The sequence below is a fragment of the Miniopterus natalensis genome, chromosome 1 (assembly GCF_054644295.1).
Source record: "Miniopterus natalensis isolate mMinNat1 chromosome 1, mMinNat1.hap1, whole genome shotgun sequence".
Taxonomy (NCBI): Eukaryota; Metazoa; Chordata; class Mammalia; order Chiroptera; family Miniopteridae; genus Miniopterus; species Miniopterus natalensis.
This window is the reverse complement of record NC_142081.1, coordinates 34,211,441-34,228,865: the sequence shown is the minus strand read 5'-3', so window position 1 is coordinate 34,228,865 and position 17,425 is coordinate 34,211,441. Positions and strand designations below refer to the sequence as shown.

General features: G+C 44.9%; 1 protein-coding gene across 2 annotated transcripts; it reads left to right on the top strand.

Moving 5' to 3' along the window:
- Window positions 1–2,173: 2,173 nt before the first annotated feature.
- On the top strand, window positions 2,174–15,628 carry LGALS3 (galectin 3). 2 transcript variants are annotated; one of them, XM_087814234.1, is made up of 6 exons: window positions 2,174–2,232; window positions 7,808–7,829; window positions 8,476–8,946; window positions 10,770–10,858; window positions 13,809–13,974; window positions 15,325–15,628. In XM_087814234.1, the coding sequence occupies exons 2-6, from the start codon at window positions 7,812–7,814 to the stop codon at window positions 15,478–15,480; spliced, it is 900 nt and encodes a 299-aa protein (XP_087670360.1). In that variant the 5' UTR covers window positions 2,174–2,232; window positions 7,808–7,811; the 3' UTR covers window positions 15,481–15,628. The 2 variants fall into 2 exon arrangements, with proteins under 2 accessions (XP_087670360.1, XP_016053638.2); XM_016198152.2 differs by lacking the exon at window positions 2,174–2,232 and having other exon boundaries at window positions 7,512–7,829.
- The last annotated feature ends 1,797 nt before the right edge of the window (window positions 15,629–17,425 follow it).

Sequence of the window (17,425 nt, the reverse complement as noted above, 5' to 3'; positions counted from 1 at the left end):
AGTCTGATCCATGCTTCCATGTATTGAATCATTTCTGTCCATCAGTTTATTAAGTTCTTTGGTGTGAGGTAATCTGTACACTTCCCTGATGATTACTGATGTGGGGCACCTTTTTGTGTACCTGTTGGCAATTTGCATGTCTTCGTGGGGAAAATGTCTATTTAGGTTATTTGCCCATTTTTTAATTGGGTTATTTTTTTTTCTTTTCCCCTTGTTTTGTATGGGTTTTTTATGTATTTTGGAGATTAACCTCTCCCAGCTTTATGGTTTTCAAATATTCTTTCCCATCCTGTAGGTTGCCTTTTAATTTTACTTGATTGTTTCTTTTGCTGCTGTGGGAGACGGCAAAATTCCTCTACCCTCAAGGTTCTTCTGGCTGGTCTACTAATCAGACATGAGACAGAATAGCAAGAGAAAATAACCACATTTAATACACACATATGGATGGGGACCCCGCATACCTGGGAGAGTCTGAACCCACATGCACAAGAGGTTCAGAGATAGAAAGGGGGTGGAGGTATATAAGACATTCTGAGCTAGGGATGAGGTAAGACAACTTGGGGGCCCCTAATTCAAAATCTTCTAGGCAGTTAAGGGGGTGTAGGGGGTAGAAGTTTCTCCTGAGCCTGAAGCCAAAGTTGCCTTTAGCTCAAAACAGCCTGCTTACCACAGAGGTACATCTTGGGGTGACTTGTGCTGGACCCCCATACTGAGCAGCTGTTTAGTTTGATGTAGTCCCGCTTGTTTATTTTGGCTTTTGTTGCTTGTGCTTTGGTGTCATATCCAAAAAAAAAAAAAATCCTTGCCAAGACCAATGTCAAGGAGATTTCCCCGTCTGTTTTCTTCAAGGAATTTCTTTTTAAATTTTTATTTATTGATTTGTTGTTGTTGTTAATCCTCACTGGAGGATTCCCTCCCCCCACCCCCATTGATTTTTAGAGAGTGAATGGGAGGGAGGGAGGAAAAGAGAGAGAGAAGAACATCAATGTAGATGATTGGTTATAAACAGAGAACTGAACCCAAGACCCTTTGGTGCGGGGCTGACACTCTTACCACTGAGCCAAACCGGCCAGGGCTATTTATTGATTTTTAGAGAGAGAGGAAGGGAGAGAGAGACATCGCCACCTATTCTCACACTCACCGGTTGCTCCCTGTATGTGCCCCCCCCCTCCCCCGGGATCGAACCCACAACCTTGGTCTATGGGGACAACCAACTGAGCTACCTGGCCAGGGCTCTTCTAGGAATTTTATGTTTTCAGGTCTTACATTGAAGTCCTTCATTCATTTCAAGTTGTCTGAACTTTTTAAAAAAATCCACCTTGGATTCCCTTAACCATCTCACTCAGCGATTGCCAGTTAAATGATACCAAATACTAGACACAGTCTCTCTTGCAAGCATCAGCGTTTGTTGTAGCAACCTTTCCTGCCTTTACCAAAGGAAGGTGCTTTGTATTCACTGTGCCCTACGTCAGGCTCTCCCCAGTCTTCGCGAAAACAGTCACATTTCCTAGGCAGTGATGCGTTAGTTGTTCGTTCATTCATTCATTCATTCATTCATTCATTCATTCATTCATTCATTCACGACGCAAATACTTCCTGACAACCTGCTGCCTTACAAACCCTGAGCAGACGCTGAGGACGCAGTGGGGGGCAAGCAGTGGGGACGCAGTGGGGAGCCCCGGAGCGCTGGGTCTGCGGGGTGGCCGCCCGCGTCACAGCTCAGAGAACTGCGCGGGGCCCTCCCCGGACGCAAGTCAGCGTGCACTTTTGGGGGAGGCTTGGGTGCTGGGAGAGGGGTTAGGTGAAGTCGATGCGGAAGGCATGAGAGTGCCCGCAGCTCAGGCAAAAGGGAAGTAAACGCGGTGCAAGCACGCGAGCGAGGCTCCCTGCAGCCGCACGCACCACGCGCTCCGCGGCCTCTCCGTCTGCGCCAGGTGCGGGTGGTGAGCCCGCGCACCCTCCAGGCCCGGGGCTGCGGAGGGGCCGCCCGTCAGGGTCCCGCCCGCGGCCTCCGGGGCCCGGGGGTGTCCTTTGCACCCCGCGGGGCCCCGGGCTCGCCGAGCTCGTTCCGCAGGGTGGGGCCGGGCGGGGCCGGTGGGCAGGGCTGGGTGTCCCGCCCCGGGAGAGGCGGGCCTGGCCGGGCGTATTTTAGGTGCGGAGCTGCCGCCCCGTCGCGGACAAAACAACCCAGGAGCCACACCCGGCGCGAGCGAGCGAGTGCAGAAGCGCAGGGTGAGTGGCGCAGGGGACCGGGGGCCGGGGGGCCGGGGGCCGGGGGCGGGGGGCCGGGGCCCGGCCTGCTGGCGGCTCCGGTCGGGCACGGGCGAGGGCGCTCGGGCACCGCTCGGAGCCCGGCCCCCTTTCGAGGGCTCGGGGGGATAGGGGACGCCTGGGGAGGGGCTCGGCTCCCCGCGGCCTGGGCGGGGGGCGGGGGAGCGGGCGCACCGTCCGGGCGCGAGTCCATGTTCTCTGCCCCCTGCCGGAGCGGGCCCGGGGGACTTAGCACCGTCTCACTGAGACTCACCCGCACCCCTCGGGGCGCACGCGGGCGTGGCACTGGGCACCCTCCGCGGCCACTGGGAGGCTGAGCCGCGCGTCCCGCCCTCGCGCACCGGGACCACCCCGGAATCAGCTGGGTCCCCCTCCTGAGGGCGGCGCAGGGGCTCGCTCAGGCTTGGCAATAGGAGCCGGGGCCCCAGCCCAGCTCAGGGTGTACGCCCAGGACTCTCTAGGGCGGCACCTGGGACCCACGGCTCGGCTGCCCCGCGGGTTGATCGCGCTGCGGGCGGCGAAGGGGTTCGTCGGCCAAGCCCGCGGCGTCGGGGAAACAGCTGCCCTCCTGGTGCTGATCCCGCAGAAAATGGTGCTGCCCGGGGCCTGAAGGGGCATGTGCTCGGCGTGGCAGAGCCCGAAAACCCTCAGCTTTTGCAAATCGGCGACTCATCCCTGATCAGATGGTCTGAGGATGTGTGGGGTGTGGCAAAGCGTTGGTCCCAGCGTGCCCAGCCCTGGTTGAAGGGGTGTGTGTGTGTGTGTGTGTGTGTGTGTGTTAAAAACATGTTTGAGGATTTATTCTGAATGATCAGTTATGCAAATAAAAACACTAAAATGCATCCATTGTAGGATTAGGAGCTGAATACCAGGGAATCAGGGACACTTAGGTTGAGGCTGTGACTTGGGTTTCAGGCCAGCCCCTTAAAGTTGGTGATTCCTGTGCCAGATACTGCGGAATATTTGTAAAGTGACTCCTGGGAGTTGGGTTGCTGGACAATGAGGACAGTTGGTCCTCAGTGACCCAGTCTGTTTCTAGTATTCTGGGAAAGAAATGGAAAGGAGGCTCAGTTAATTCGGGGGGGAGGGAGAGAGCAATAAAAATTGACCAACTGGGCACAGAGCAGGAGAAAAAAATTTCACCAGCTTCCAAAATTATGACTCACTCACCTCAAGTTTATAACGTATCTTTCATACTAGGACATTCTGTTTCCATAAAACTTACATTTAAAAAAAAACCTTTATTGTTGAAAATATTATAGATACTTCCCTTTTTTACCCCCACTGACCCCTTCGACCCTGCACCCACCTCCCACAGCAGGTCTTCACCACACTGAAAGTTAAAATTTAATAATAAAAATGTATTTTTCCATAACAGCCTCCTTTTCAGACATTGACTTTGAATGCCTACAGTAGAGTTTCTCATTCCTTTGATGGTTGTGCCTCATTCTTGATCTTTGGGAGACTGGAGCTGCTTCCTAAATTCATAATGCTGGGGGGTTACACTTAGAACCAGCACTTGCTCCATAATCTGGGGAGAAACTTGATGATGGTCCTTGAATGTGTGTGAGACTCGTGGTAACTGATCTAAGAGATAGCCTCTCGTCCCTGTGAAGGTTTGGGACACAGGCTCCTGCTGAGGACGGCCAGGTAACATTTTGTTTGGTGCCCGAACTGGTTCTTCTCATTAAATCCTGAGTGGTAAGCCTGCCAGGATAGTGCTTGCTGTAGGCGCACAGTTTGCTGCTGACTAAATATTATGTGTTCTCTCTTGACTGATGATCAGCTTTTCCATAGGGGAAAAAAAATCAGTAACTGAGATGCACAAAGTAACTTGACCTTCCTTGGTGCTGAGGGAGTGGTGTGATGAGAGAGAAATCCTAGTGAAGGACTGGTTGCCTTTATTCCAACTTGTTCTCACTGACTTTGGCTTTGGGAAGTGGACTTTCCTCCAGTTCTGCTCTGCCTTTAAGAAGGGGAAGGAAGTGGACCGCCTGGCCTGTGGTCCTCCGAGAGGAGTGTGGGCAGTGCTTTGGGTTCTGAGGAAATACGCTCATGACTGACTTCCCTTACAGCTTGTAAAGAAAGGTCAGGGCCCTTCGTGAGCAGAAATTTCAGAAGTGCTCCTGGGAGCCCCAGCAACCAGATTAATTACTAGGTGAGCCTAGAATAACATAGTAGTGTGGATACCACTTTTATTAAAGGGAAAAGCTATAATTAACAGATGATTCAAAGCAAAGTGGACTACTCCCTGTAGGTTTTTCCAAATGTGAAGACCTTGGTAGTATGTCCTGTTTTTTTGTTTTTCTTTAATGGAGTGTTTCTTTTCTGACTCTCCAAATATGTATAGATTTTGTAGAGTGGGAAGATTTTTTTTTTTTTTTTACATTTGTCTCTCTAGATATAAACTACTCATCTAAAAAAATTTTTTTTTAATTAATTAATTAAAATTTCTAGGCAAATAAGAAGGACATTTATCTAAATAGATGTTTTTTGTTGTAGTATTTATTTATTTATTTACTTTTAGTTCTAAGGTTGCCAACCTTGATTTAAAAAGAGCATTGGTTATAACCCTTGTCAAGAAAAAGATCTGATGGTTATGAGTTGAAAAAAATCAAAACAGCACACACTCAATTTTTGGAAAAGTACATGTTGGTTTAAATGTGTGTATAATTAGCCAAGTGACTGTGCAAAATGGCATTCTTGTGTTCAGTATCCTTGCATAATGAATGAGTCAGCCAGCTAAGTTTCTGACAAAAACATGATCTCTTTTTAAATTTGTTTACAATTTCAGCATGTTAGGTAGTTCTGAATGAATTAGCTAGATCATGTCTAAGCGAAGTAATTAACACTTTCAAAGGACTATACCTTACAATTTCAAAGTGTGAGGTTTTATATTAGTGTAAAATGAGCCTGAATTAGGAGTCAGATTGCTCGGACCCTGGTCCTTGGCCTGCTAATGACAGAATGACTTTGGGCCACCATGGTCGCTCTCTGAGCCTCAGTTTCCTCACTTCTAAAGTGGGAATATTAACTTTTCCCTGTCAATCTCATAAGATCATTATCAGAATCATACTAGGTAAGGTATGTGAAAGTGCTTTTTAAACTGCAAAGCACCACACACATGCAGGGTGTAATTACTCTGATGGGCTTGCATCATGTGTTGCAACACAATCCAAACTGTCATCCGAGCCATCATGTGAAACACAGTGGAAGTAAAGAGAAATCTGCTTTGTTTCTCAAGTTGTTTTGGTTGTGTTGGAAAGTAAACTGAATATGATTCAGCAGAGACTTTGAAAAGAATAAATGTTAAGTTTTGGAAATGCTGTCTTGATGTGAATTTCTGGTTGTAGCCAGCCTTTAAACACATCTTAGTTTGATTGGAATTATGATAATAAAACGCCCTGTGAGGCCAATGGCATGGATTTGGCTAGTTTTAATAATTGAAACGACCCTTGTTTTTTATTGACCTGCGTATGTACATATATGTAGAGAACCACATGCTAATTAGCCTAGACCAGTGGTTCTCAGCCAGGCATCTTTTGCCTTTTCCCCATTTCCTCAGTGATCTTTGGCAATGTCTGAAGACATTCTTTGTTGTGGCGGTTGTGCTACTGTGGGTTGAAGCCAAGGATGCTTCTAAATGTCCTACAATACATAGGACAGCTCCCTGGAAACAAAGTATCCAACCAGAAATGGCAGTGGTGCTGAGGTTAGGGATTAGTGATATTTAAAAGAAGTGAAAACACTTAGAACATTTTTGCTGGGTCTTTGGTGTGTTGCCCAAGAGTGGAAGAAGAGTTTATGTGATCAAAGGAACTAAGCTCTCTGCCCACCATGAAGTTCTAGATTGTTTTTTACTAGTATCCAAAATGAGAGAGGCTTTTCTTTTCTTGATTAAAGAAATGTCCTTTCTTCTCCTTTTCTGTAACAACTCCTCTCTCGAGTTCCTCCTGCGGTAGCAGCAGGAAGCACAGGCAGAGAAGCACCCAACTTTTGCTTTAAAAGGTCAACTACTATAGGAAATGCAGTGAGCGGAAGCCCTGGGAGAGTCGTGGTGCTTCCTAGTCAGATTGCCAGCAGTTTCCCACCTTGGAAAATGGACACTGTGATAACCTGTTTCCAAATATGTTTCAGAATGCCCAGATTAAAAATGAGATGTGCAAAATATAAATATCGTGTGTGTAAGTGAAACACACATGAAATCCTAGGAGGAGCTCTGCCTATTTGAGTTTTTACCAGAAAATCTAATATTTTACATTTTTAGGACCTATCAAGTAGTTATCATTTGTTGGATCCCTTGTCATTTCTTAAAATAGTTGAGTAAATATTATGAGTGAGCAACTCAAGGAAAACAGTGATTCTAATTGTCTAAAGTGCAGGTGATTTTGGCCATAGCACCAGCAGTCCTGAGCTGAGCAAACCCACGCAGGCCTCAGTCCTCCGAAGCTGCCGCCTCCCCTCAGTGCAGGTATCAAAGGCCCTGGGAGGAGCCGCAGACAGGGACACACGCACGCACGCGCACACACACGTCAAGGCCATCACTTGAGGCAGCTTTGGGCAAGGCAAACCCTTTTTGCCCCACCCGAAATATTTTCCTCCACATTGCCCAACTTTTTTTTTTTTTTTTTTTTTTAACTTTAATTTGTTATACTGCCAAATATTTCATTTGGAACAAGTGCCTTTTTCAAAACAGCGAGCATTTTGTGCCTGCCTTTCTTCTTCCTCGCTCCACATCCAAGGCTTAGCTCAAACAACACCTCCCCTCCGAGAAGTCATTGTTCTGCTTGTGACTCCCCACAGCACACGGCCTGGCTCCCAGTGTGGTCATCTGTGATCCCTGCTGGCCTGCGCACCCTTTGACCACACAGACCGTGGCCTGTCCACCTTCACACCCAGACAGGAGCCTGCACAGTGTCCGTGCAGAGCAGGCACAAATGTGTGCAAATGAAGGAACAAGTAATCGGCAGTAACTATCTGAGGGGCATGTCTCAGATCTCAGTAAGAACCAACCAACTCCGCTTTCCTTCTAAAACCCAGAAGGGGGCAAGGGTCTGTCCATGAGAATGGGGGGGCCCGTGGCGGGTGATACTAACACACACAGCCCTTTGTAGGAAGTGGTGGGAAAAGTGCACGGGAAGGGGGCGAAGGCAGAGCAAAGGTAAACCACCACTGTGCCGATTTGTTACCTAGGACAGGGGCAGAACATTCGCTCCCTCAGCCTTCCCTCTCCTGCACTGTATGGCCCGTTGCGTCCAGGGTTCAGAACATCCACTAGTGTCACTGGACTTTAAAGCTATGGCTGAGAGAGTTTGGTAATCCAGCTGGAGTGCATCTCCACCCTTTGATGAGACACTTTTGTGGTTCCACGCTATTGATTTAAACGTGTTTTGGAAATAGATTGGCTTATACTGGAAGAATGCCTGTAAATCTACTAGAACTACACAACAAACTATTTGTGATGTTAAATCTAAATGGAAACTTGTGAAATCTATTCAGATAAAATCATAACCTATCTTCTTTTTTTCTTTCTCAGGAAAATGGCAGACAGTTTTTCGGTAAGTGTTTTATGTCTGTTTTCTTACATTCTAATTCCATGTTGGTGGAGAGTTTTGTTTTTAACACCAGACCTTCCCTTCTAACTCACACCATGTGCCTTCCTCTGGCCGCAGCCGTCCAATGAAGGCTTGTTGGTCTTAGTCTTGTTTTTCCAGCAACAGATTTGGGAAGAAAGCCAGGTAGAGAGAGGCCTGGGACTCATTAAGAGTAACCCCTTTACGGAAAGGCCTAGGGCAGAAGCGGGTCGATTCTGTGGGCCAAGAGCTGAGAAATAAGCTGAGCAATGGGGAAGTGTACTACAGTCCGAGCGTCCTGATTTTTGTGATTGTTTTTCTCACGTCAGTCAGAAAATACGTGCTTTCATGTAGAGGATGGCTAGCTCTGATTTTAGCAAATTACGAAAACGCAACCCTCCACGATGTGAGATGATGGGAGACATGTACTGATAAAGCACATATAATCCCAAAGTCTAATTTTAGTCTTTGGAACTCAAAACTATTTAATAGGTGGAAAAATTTTTATTGATATGAATTTCATACCTTCACCATATCCCTCTATTTCTCAGATCTTTTATTACTGCTTTCCTGAAAATTCTGTTTTTGTGAATGTTTTTCATCCAGGAATTGTTTATATCTTTCTTTCCAGCTTAATGATGCCCTTTCTGGGTCTGGGAACCCAAACCCTCAAAGATGGCCTGGTCCGTGGGGAAACCAGCCTGCTGGGGCAGGAGGCTACCCAGGGGCCGCCTATCCTGGGGCTTACCCTGGAGAGGCACCTCTTGCCGTCTGCCCTGCAGCTCCTGAAAACTACCCCGGACCGGCTGCTCCTGGCGTCTACCCTGGGCTTCCTGGAAACGCTTACCCTGGACAGGCACCTCCTGGTGCTTACCCCGGACAGGCGCCTCCTGGTGCTTACCCCGGACAGGCACCTCCTGGTGCTTACCCCGGACAGGCACCTCCTGGTGCTTACCCCGGACAGTCGCCTCCTGGTGTCTACCCTAGTCCCACAGCACCTGCTTATCCCGGACCAACTGCACCAGGAACCCACCCTGGACATCCAAGTGGGCCCGGGGCCTACCCTGGTGCCGGCCCCACTGGTGTCCCTGCTGGACCACTGGTAAGATAGTTCGTCATTTCATGTACTTGACTGTGACCAGGACAAAGCTGATGAACACAGCCACTGTCTGGGCTGTGGTGCCATCACTTTGCAGTGCTCCGGCTAGGAGCTGGCTCTGAGCTCTCACTGGCAGAGGGCTTCGGGGAGACCTGAAGCTTTATGCTCACTGCTCAGAGGCACTTTCCAGGGACCAGCTGCAGTGTACGTTGGTCCAATAGAAAAAGTCGTTCTTTGTACTGAGTTTAGTGTGTGCAGTGTGGGTGTAAAAAGAAGCTAATGCATCTTTTGAAGGCATCCGGAAGGCAGCTTTAATGTAAATCAAGTCAAGAGCATAGTGATGGGGAAAGTTTTTGTTGTTAATAAACACTGAGTAAATAACATGTGCCCGCAGTGTGCTTCTACATGATGACCTCATTTGACCCCATCACCACCCCAAAAGATATTCCCGTTAGCCCCGTTTTACACATGAGGAAATGGGGCAGTAGTTATATAGCTCGCCCAGGATCATAGATAGAACATGTGGGGGAACCGTGGTAATCTTGTTTTGAAAAACTTTCTAAAGATAATTTTGTGATCTAAGGATTGAATTTTCATTTATATTAAGACACATTTTAGTAAAGAAATTCTAAGCATAAAACCTTAACCCTGTAGGACTCCAGACACATCTCAGACACAGATCCCTGCCTTTTAGACTTACAGTCTAGCTGGGGAATAAGAGATACGAGGAAAGAGTTCAGTGACAGCCTGGGATCAGACCCCTCAGGACTATGTAGAAGATGGCACAGGTGGCATCTGATCTACTTTTAGGTCAGCTTAGAGGAAAGCGCAGAGAAAGTGCTGGGGGTGTGGTTATCATTGGACAGGGCCTGGACCACGGACGGTTAGTCCACTGCAGATAGAGGGGGACATGAGACTATGGAAAGGAAGAGGCAGATGGGAGATTGCAAAGGAAGAACCCCAGGGTCTGCTGGTTAAGGCTTAGGAGTCAGACATGACTGGCTTTTCAAGACAGGACAACTAGAGCACCAGCCAAGCGTCTGCTCTAACTGGGAACTCAGGAAGGAGACTGATGGGGGAGGGGGTGGGAGAGACAATTCCAGTTCATACCTGTTGGATTTATAGCACCAGTCACAAATCCAGAGGGAGGAAGTACAGGACTAGTGCAGATCAGGGCTAGAGATAAAAGACTTGGATGATAGTTGAACTCAGGGGGGAAATTATAAAGGGAAAAAAGAAGAGGCCAGAGATGGAGCTTTGGGAATATTTACAGTACCTTGAACATAAATATTTGCAGAATGAATTAGGAAATGTATTAACTGGAAGGTGTTTGTTCCACAAATATTGAGTATCTGCCACACACTAAGTACTCTGTTGGTGTTCTGAGTAGAACATATGAGAGTCCAGAAGGCCAAGAACATGATGTGATGAAGTATATTATGTGACAAGGGCCTTAAAGGTGGCACAGAAATGTTAATGTTGATTGCAAGGTCTAGCTTAAGCCCTTTCAAAATATAATCTAAGTGAATGAGTTATAGATTGAGATGGCCCTAGTAATAAGAGCTGCAGTGCTCCAAAAAGGACTGTGTTCTGCCTTTGGCACCAATTAACTGATGGCTTTATTCTCGATCATTAGTTGTGCATATAGGGAACCTTCTCTCTTCAGGCCCTGGGCAAGGTTGGCCTTAGAGTCTGGACAGATGGCTTAAATTAGGGTTATGTGTTAGTCACACGTATTAATAGTGATTGAACATTAGCAACATCTTTTTCTCTTTCCCCAAGAAAACATGACTCTTTATTGATACACATATATTTTTCATCCCCAGACTGTGCCTTATAACCTGGCTTTCCCCGGAGGAATCATGCCTCGCATGCTGGTAACCATTATGGGCACAGTAAAGCCCAATGCAAACAGGTAAAGAGCAAAATTGAAAAGTCTAACATATTTGTTGATTGTTTTTTGAATAAAGGCTGATATGTATTGAAATTTAATAGAATTTTTAAAACTACACATTTCGAGTCTTGGCTCTTCCATAGTATAGGATTATCCCGTAAGTCAATATGTGTTCCCACCAAGGGGACAAGGTTTCCCTCGCCAAAGCTTGTTTTTCTCCCAGAACCTGAGTAAAACAGAGTTCTACATTGTGAGGACAGAGAAAGAGCAAAAGAACCCATTCTGTTGGTTCTTCCTGGCAGTAAAGCCTTAGCATTAAAGGCAAGTAGAGCCTTTGTAATGTCATGCTTGGCCATCCCTCCACCTCTGAACCACATAGTGTCTAAAAAGCGAAGCATGCGCTTGAGGCCTAGATGCCCATCAAAGATGAGGGTCCAAAACCAAGAGATCCCTCTGGACATGGTGAGTTGACCTGAGTTTGGTGGTTATCCCATTGTGTCCTCATACTCATGCAAGTCTCCCTGCAGGAGCGCAGGTCGCAGTGCAGCCTCAGCTCTCGAGCTTGGCTGCCATGCCGGTTTTCACAGTGGGTCACAGACTCCCACGGTGTTGGCCTGGCCTACAGATGACAGGTGGCAGGGTGGGGAGCCCCAGTCTTCTGAGTAGTTGCTAGTTACTTAAAAGGTTTGAAAAGATTGTTCATTTTAAAGACTTCATCAAAATGAGTCAACCTTTGCCTTTGGGACTGGTTTGATTGAGGTGAGCTAGGATAGGGGAAGGCATTGAGCTACTTTAGGAAAAACCCGTGCTGATTTATGGCTGCCCTGGGACGCCTGGCTCTGGTTGTCATCACCGGTTATGATTACATATAATACAAACAGGCTAAGGATATCCTGAAGCCCTCCAGTGTGCCTGTCCCTGAGGTTAGCGGTACCACTAAAGCTCCTGCCGCCATTAAGTAATGTGTCTCTGGGTCTTATGGGCAGTATACAAAAGATACAAATTCAGGCTATATACACAGGTTTATTCGAGGATCCACAAGCAGCCTCTAAGAGTGTCTGTCACCTTGCTTCTGGCGAATCAACAGCAGCCACCTCCTCTGTTACCAGATGGACTGGCTTCTGATCTGATCATTTTACATTCAAATAACCCATTTACTCCCACCTCTAGCCAGCCTCCTCTGGTTCTACTCCATAGTAACCACACTAAGCCAACTCTTCTTTCCATACGGCCTAGACAGCTTCTCTAAACACAGTACTTCCCTGCACAAGAAAGCTTGTCTCACAGCAAATATCCTCTGCCTGTGTTCTTATGTCTTTCCTCCCAACATAACATAGGACTCAGGACACCTTATTCTGTGCATACAGCACTCACAGTGTGTTAATTTCTGCTCCCCTCCTCCAACCCCTATCACACAGAACCACACTGGCATCTTTGCCTCTATTTAGGGTTCTTGTACAGGAAATGTTAGCCCCAATTACAGTAGAGATGTAGACTGAGACTGTGGCAGATCAAAACTAATTTTGGTTGAAATGGTCAAGGTGATAGCAAACTGAAAAAACTGTTACTTGGTCCTGCACATTCTACGTAAGGAATTAGAAGAAAAAAGAATGCTTAAGGTGGTGGCGATGACATCTTTTTCCCTGCAGAGGCAATACAGCCATTGGATACTTAGTCAAATACAATTTCTATGGCCACTTAACTCTTTTGGTCCTTTCCCTGTGAATACATTTGTGGTTGGATCTGTGCTTGTTAGTTGGTCAGGAGTGCAAATTCTGCTTGAAAACAAGAGCAGCAGCGGATTCTGACATTAGTGCTCTGTGGAGCACACTTTGAGAAACTGGGGGATGGTTAACAGCCAGAGGACTGTGTTTGCATTAACATCCAAGGAGAAGGACCGGGGTCAGAAAGTTAAGCCGGCACTTGCATCAATTCCACTCCACATCATGGAAAGTCCAATACACTTATTGTCATGATTTTACAATTTAGCAGCAGGATACTGAACATTAACTATATAATCTCACTCTTGCTGTTTTAGGACTAGGTTCTTGGTTAACTAGGAGGAAGCCAGGAATTTGTTCTCTTACTTATGTGACTGGCTTGCCATCAGAAGGTGTTAAAAGCAACCTGGCAGGGCAGGAAGGAGGCAAGTGTTGTCATCTGCAGTGGAAAGCATAGCATGCCCTCAAAGTGGCTTCAGACCTCTATAAGGAAACCTCGAAGGGTTTTCATGAGCAGAGGGGTAAAGAGGGAATTCCAGCTGAAGAGAATGATGTGTCCAAAGACAGTGAGGCCAAACAATTCAACACATACTGTCTTGTTGACTTTTAGTATTTTACTAATAGTATCCAGCTTGAACCCATTCTCTGGTTTGTTTTCTGCTTAGAAAATTTTCCTGTATTTTATTTAAAAAAAAAAAAAATACCTTTATTGATTTCAGAGAGAGGAATGGAGAGAAGAGAGAGAGAGAAACATCAATGAGCCTGGCTGGCATGGCTCAGCGGTTGAGCATCGACCTAGGATCCAGGAGATCGATGTTCGATTCCCGGTCAGGGCACATGCCGGGTTGCAGCCTCAACCCCCAGTGGGGGTGTGCAGGAGTCAGCTGATCAATGACTCATCATTGATGTTTCTATCTCTCTCTCTCTCCCTCTCCCTTCCTCTCTCTGAAATCAATAAAGACATATTTAAAAGAAAAAAAAAGAAACATCAATGATGAGAGTCATTGATCAGCTGCCTCCTACACGCCCCCAACTGGGGATCGAGTCCGCAACCTGGGCATGTGTACTGACTGGGAATCGAACAGCGATCTCCTGGATCCTAGGTCAGCGCTCAACCGCTGAGCCACGCCCAGCCAGGCTTTTCCAGTATTTTATAAAACGACTTGCTTTTTAGAAAATCATGTGTCCTTCGCTTGATACAAATATGCAACTTGAATCATTTTACTAACTCTGGTCCTTGGTTTAAACAGCATTGTTTTAGATTTCAAGACAGGGAATGAAATCGCCTTCCACTTTAACCCACGCTTCAATGAGGACAACAAGAGAGTCATTGTATGCAATTCAAAGCTGAGTAACACCTGGGGAAAGGAAGAAAGACAGACGATTTTCCCATTTGAAAGTGGTAAACCATTCAAAGTAAGTTATTACTATTGTTGTGTATTGACATTGCATATTGCTCACTCTAAAACCCTGATGCACTTGAAATGAATTTTGGTCAGCTGCCCTGGGACACCTAACCAGCTCCTCCCCACCCCAGGGGTGCAGGATCAGCAGGCCGGGAGTGGGACACTCCCCAACTCCATCCGTTACCACCCCTGAGTTTAACCTTTTCTGGAAATGAGAAAAACATCATCTTTAATAAAAAAGGCAGAATTTCTCAGGGGAACTGGGACTTAGTTACTTAAAAAACATCGTGGCATGGCAATCAAAACTAAATTTTTTAAATTAAAAAATGTCATTTAAAAAGAAATTACAGTTGACATTTAATATTATATTAGCTTCAGGTGTACAAGTTAAAATTTTTTAATTCTAAAATTAATATATGCTTTTGAAAATAAAAATGTATAGATTTTTTAAATTAACTGAAAAGTCCTCCATCCTTTACGTCCCGAGGGTTGCAACTCACTTAATGTCTTCCTAGTATTTTCTGTGACATACAGCACACTTTTTCTTTTTAAGTACCGCTTCACCAAATATTTAGTAGGTTCACAGTGTTCAGTTAGGATTGACTGTGGGTAATAAAGCAGCTAGACTATGAGCTCCTCAAGGGCAGAGACAAATAGGGACCATATCCTACAACTGATGGACATCTCTCGGTATCAGAACATTGTTATGCGATTGTATTTCATTGTTTAGATATGTGATAATCCAACCAGTACTCTGTTGATTAGAATTTGGAAATATTACAAATAAAACTGGGGAAGGTTTTATTTATTTTACTAAAATACTTTACTAACTTTTCTTATTCTTCTTTGCTTTCTAGAAGAATAATTTTATTTAAAGAATATACACTTAAAATTTAGATATTGCCAAAGTGCTACTTCTGAGAGGATGTGAGGATTAAAGACATCCACTAACTACTGGGAGGCTGTGTCTTCCCTCCTCTTGCGAAAACTGGTTATCACCCATCTTCATAGCATTTGCTTCTCTATTAGGGGATTTCTACTTTAGTGTTTATTTTTATTTTTACTTTTAGGTGGTTTAGGCCATATGAAAACTTTTTATGTAGACACATTATTTATGTAGACATTATTTTTTCCTTTGTGGCTTCAACTATATACCCCCTAAAAATTCTGTCGTTTTGTTTTCATTTTATGTAAATTTTTGAATGGTCTGGAGTTTATTTTTTTGTAAAGTTACTTTTTCAGGACTTTAATCAGTTCCACGAATGATCATAAAGATGAAATGTGGATACCCTGAGCTCAGGACTGACTGGTTTTGAAATTAATGGGCGTTTCTAACAGTTTTGTGTATGTACCATTTCAGATCCAAGTACTGGTGGAAGCTGACCACTTCAAGGTTGCGGTCAACGATGCTCACTTGTTGCAGTACAATCATCGGGTGAAAAATCTCAGGGAAATCAGTGCATTGGGAATTTCTGGTGACGTCAGTCTCACCAGTGCTTCACACGTTATGATATAATCTTAAAGGGGCAGATATTCTTTTAAAAAATGAAACTGAATAAATCTTACCCATTTAAGTTTCATGTTCACTGTAAGGGAAAAATTTTACCTTTATTCAACAACATCCTTCTTGTAAATCATCCATTTAATAAATATTCTAAGAGTTACCTGTTTATATGTCATTTAATTGGGGCAGTTTATTCTTGATAATGAACAGTGGACTCAATGGTAAAGGAAACATGTAGCAATATTAATATTAGATCAGAGTCTCCCAAAGTTTTCTATACTTCTTCAAATATTTTTAAGGAAATAGGAGTAAGTACTACCCAAACATTAACCTTGCTCTTCCTGAGTTTCATAAAAACAAGGAAATCATTCTCCTGTTTTCTTAACTAAGAAAATAAAATGTATTCAGGAAATGAGTAGAGTTGACCCACAGATGACCTATGACCTTTAGGCAATTACCGTTAGCATTCTGGTATATTCCTTTCAACTCCTTTTATATCCTAGTTTCTCTCTCTAAACTCTACTTCATTGCTTTCAAATCAGTTTGGATACCAATTCGAGACTATCTCCCCATAGGTTTTCATAACACCTCCAGATTTGGGGGGGGGGGGGCAGGGAGTAGGTTCTCTATTAGATATATAAGCAGTTTCAAAAATTTAATAGTTCCCATCAACATTCTTAACCATGCCTTTCTGCCCTTCCTATTATCAGCAAACCCAGAACAAAATTTCAAAACTAGGATGTAGTCACACCACTTCATTTTATAAAAGACCAAGATATTTTTTCTATTACACCATCTTCTCATATTGTCACAGGTTGGGTTCTCCAGGAAGCAGAGACTAGAATACAAGAGGTTTATGAGGGAACATTCTTGCAATCAAGAGCTGTGGGGACAAGAAGGTACACAACGGGGCAGAGGGAGACCCTTTAGAGCACTCAGGACGGGGACAGGCCTTTATATCCTCAATATTAGGGAAACTGTGTGAATTTGGGCCAAGTGGCTCTCTTCACCCGAGGCAGTTCTCATATGGGATGATGGCTGAGGGCCGTCCGCACTTGCAGCAACTGAATGCCTTTCAGTCCTTTGTAGGGATTTGAGCAGCATGTCCCAGCATATTTCAAAAACTGTAAATTCCCTACCCTAACATTCTGGTCTTGATTGTTCTACTCTTAGGATTAAATGGAAGAACCTAAGCTTTGGAGAAGAGGAAACTTGGTTTATACAAAATTACTTAAACCCTCTGAGCCTTGGTTCCTTTGTCTGTAAAATGGGTGGTATGACACATCTTTTTGCAGGGTGACTGTGATCATCGACTAAACATTGTTTGCAAAAGGGCTATTATATAGTAGGTCCTCAATAAATAAAAATTCCCTTTCAATTTTGGAAAGGGTCTTGTTCTACCCAAGCAGTTTTTTTTCATTTTGTCTTTAAAGATTTTTCTAATACCACATAATTCTGGAGTCCAATAGCCCAAGAACACTCTCTCTAGTTGTCGGGGACACTGATGGCTGCTGACACAAAAATCCATTCCCTGTGTCCTAAATAATTGTGGTTCTATTCAGGTATGATACCAGACTCAGCAGGGAAGTATTAGTTTAAGCCAATCCCCTGCTGACTTACTGATCTGCAGATGGACATGTGGCATTAGCTGGCCTAACCAGACCACAAGGAAGGACACAGCTCTGATTACCACTAGCAGCCATATTATGACCCCAAAGGACCCAGCCTCAGAGTGCCAAGGACGACAGAATGAACTATGAACAGAATATCAGACCTCGATGCCATCATCACGCTGTTGATTGTAAAGCACCTAGAAGCACGCTGACCACTTGTGAAATAAATTTCCTTATTGCTAAGTCTGTTTGAGTTCATTTTACTATTACATAACCGCCAAAAGCATTCTAAATGATTCAACAGTACATCTTATTAAACCCACTCCCATAGATTCTAAGTGTTG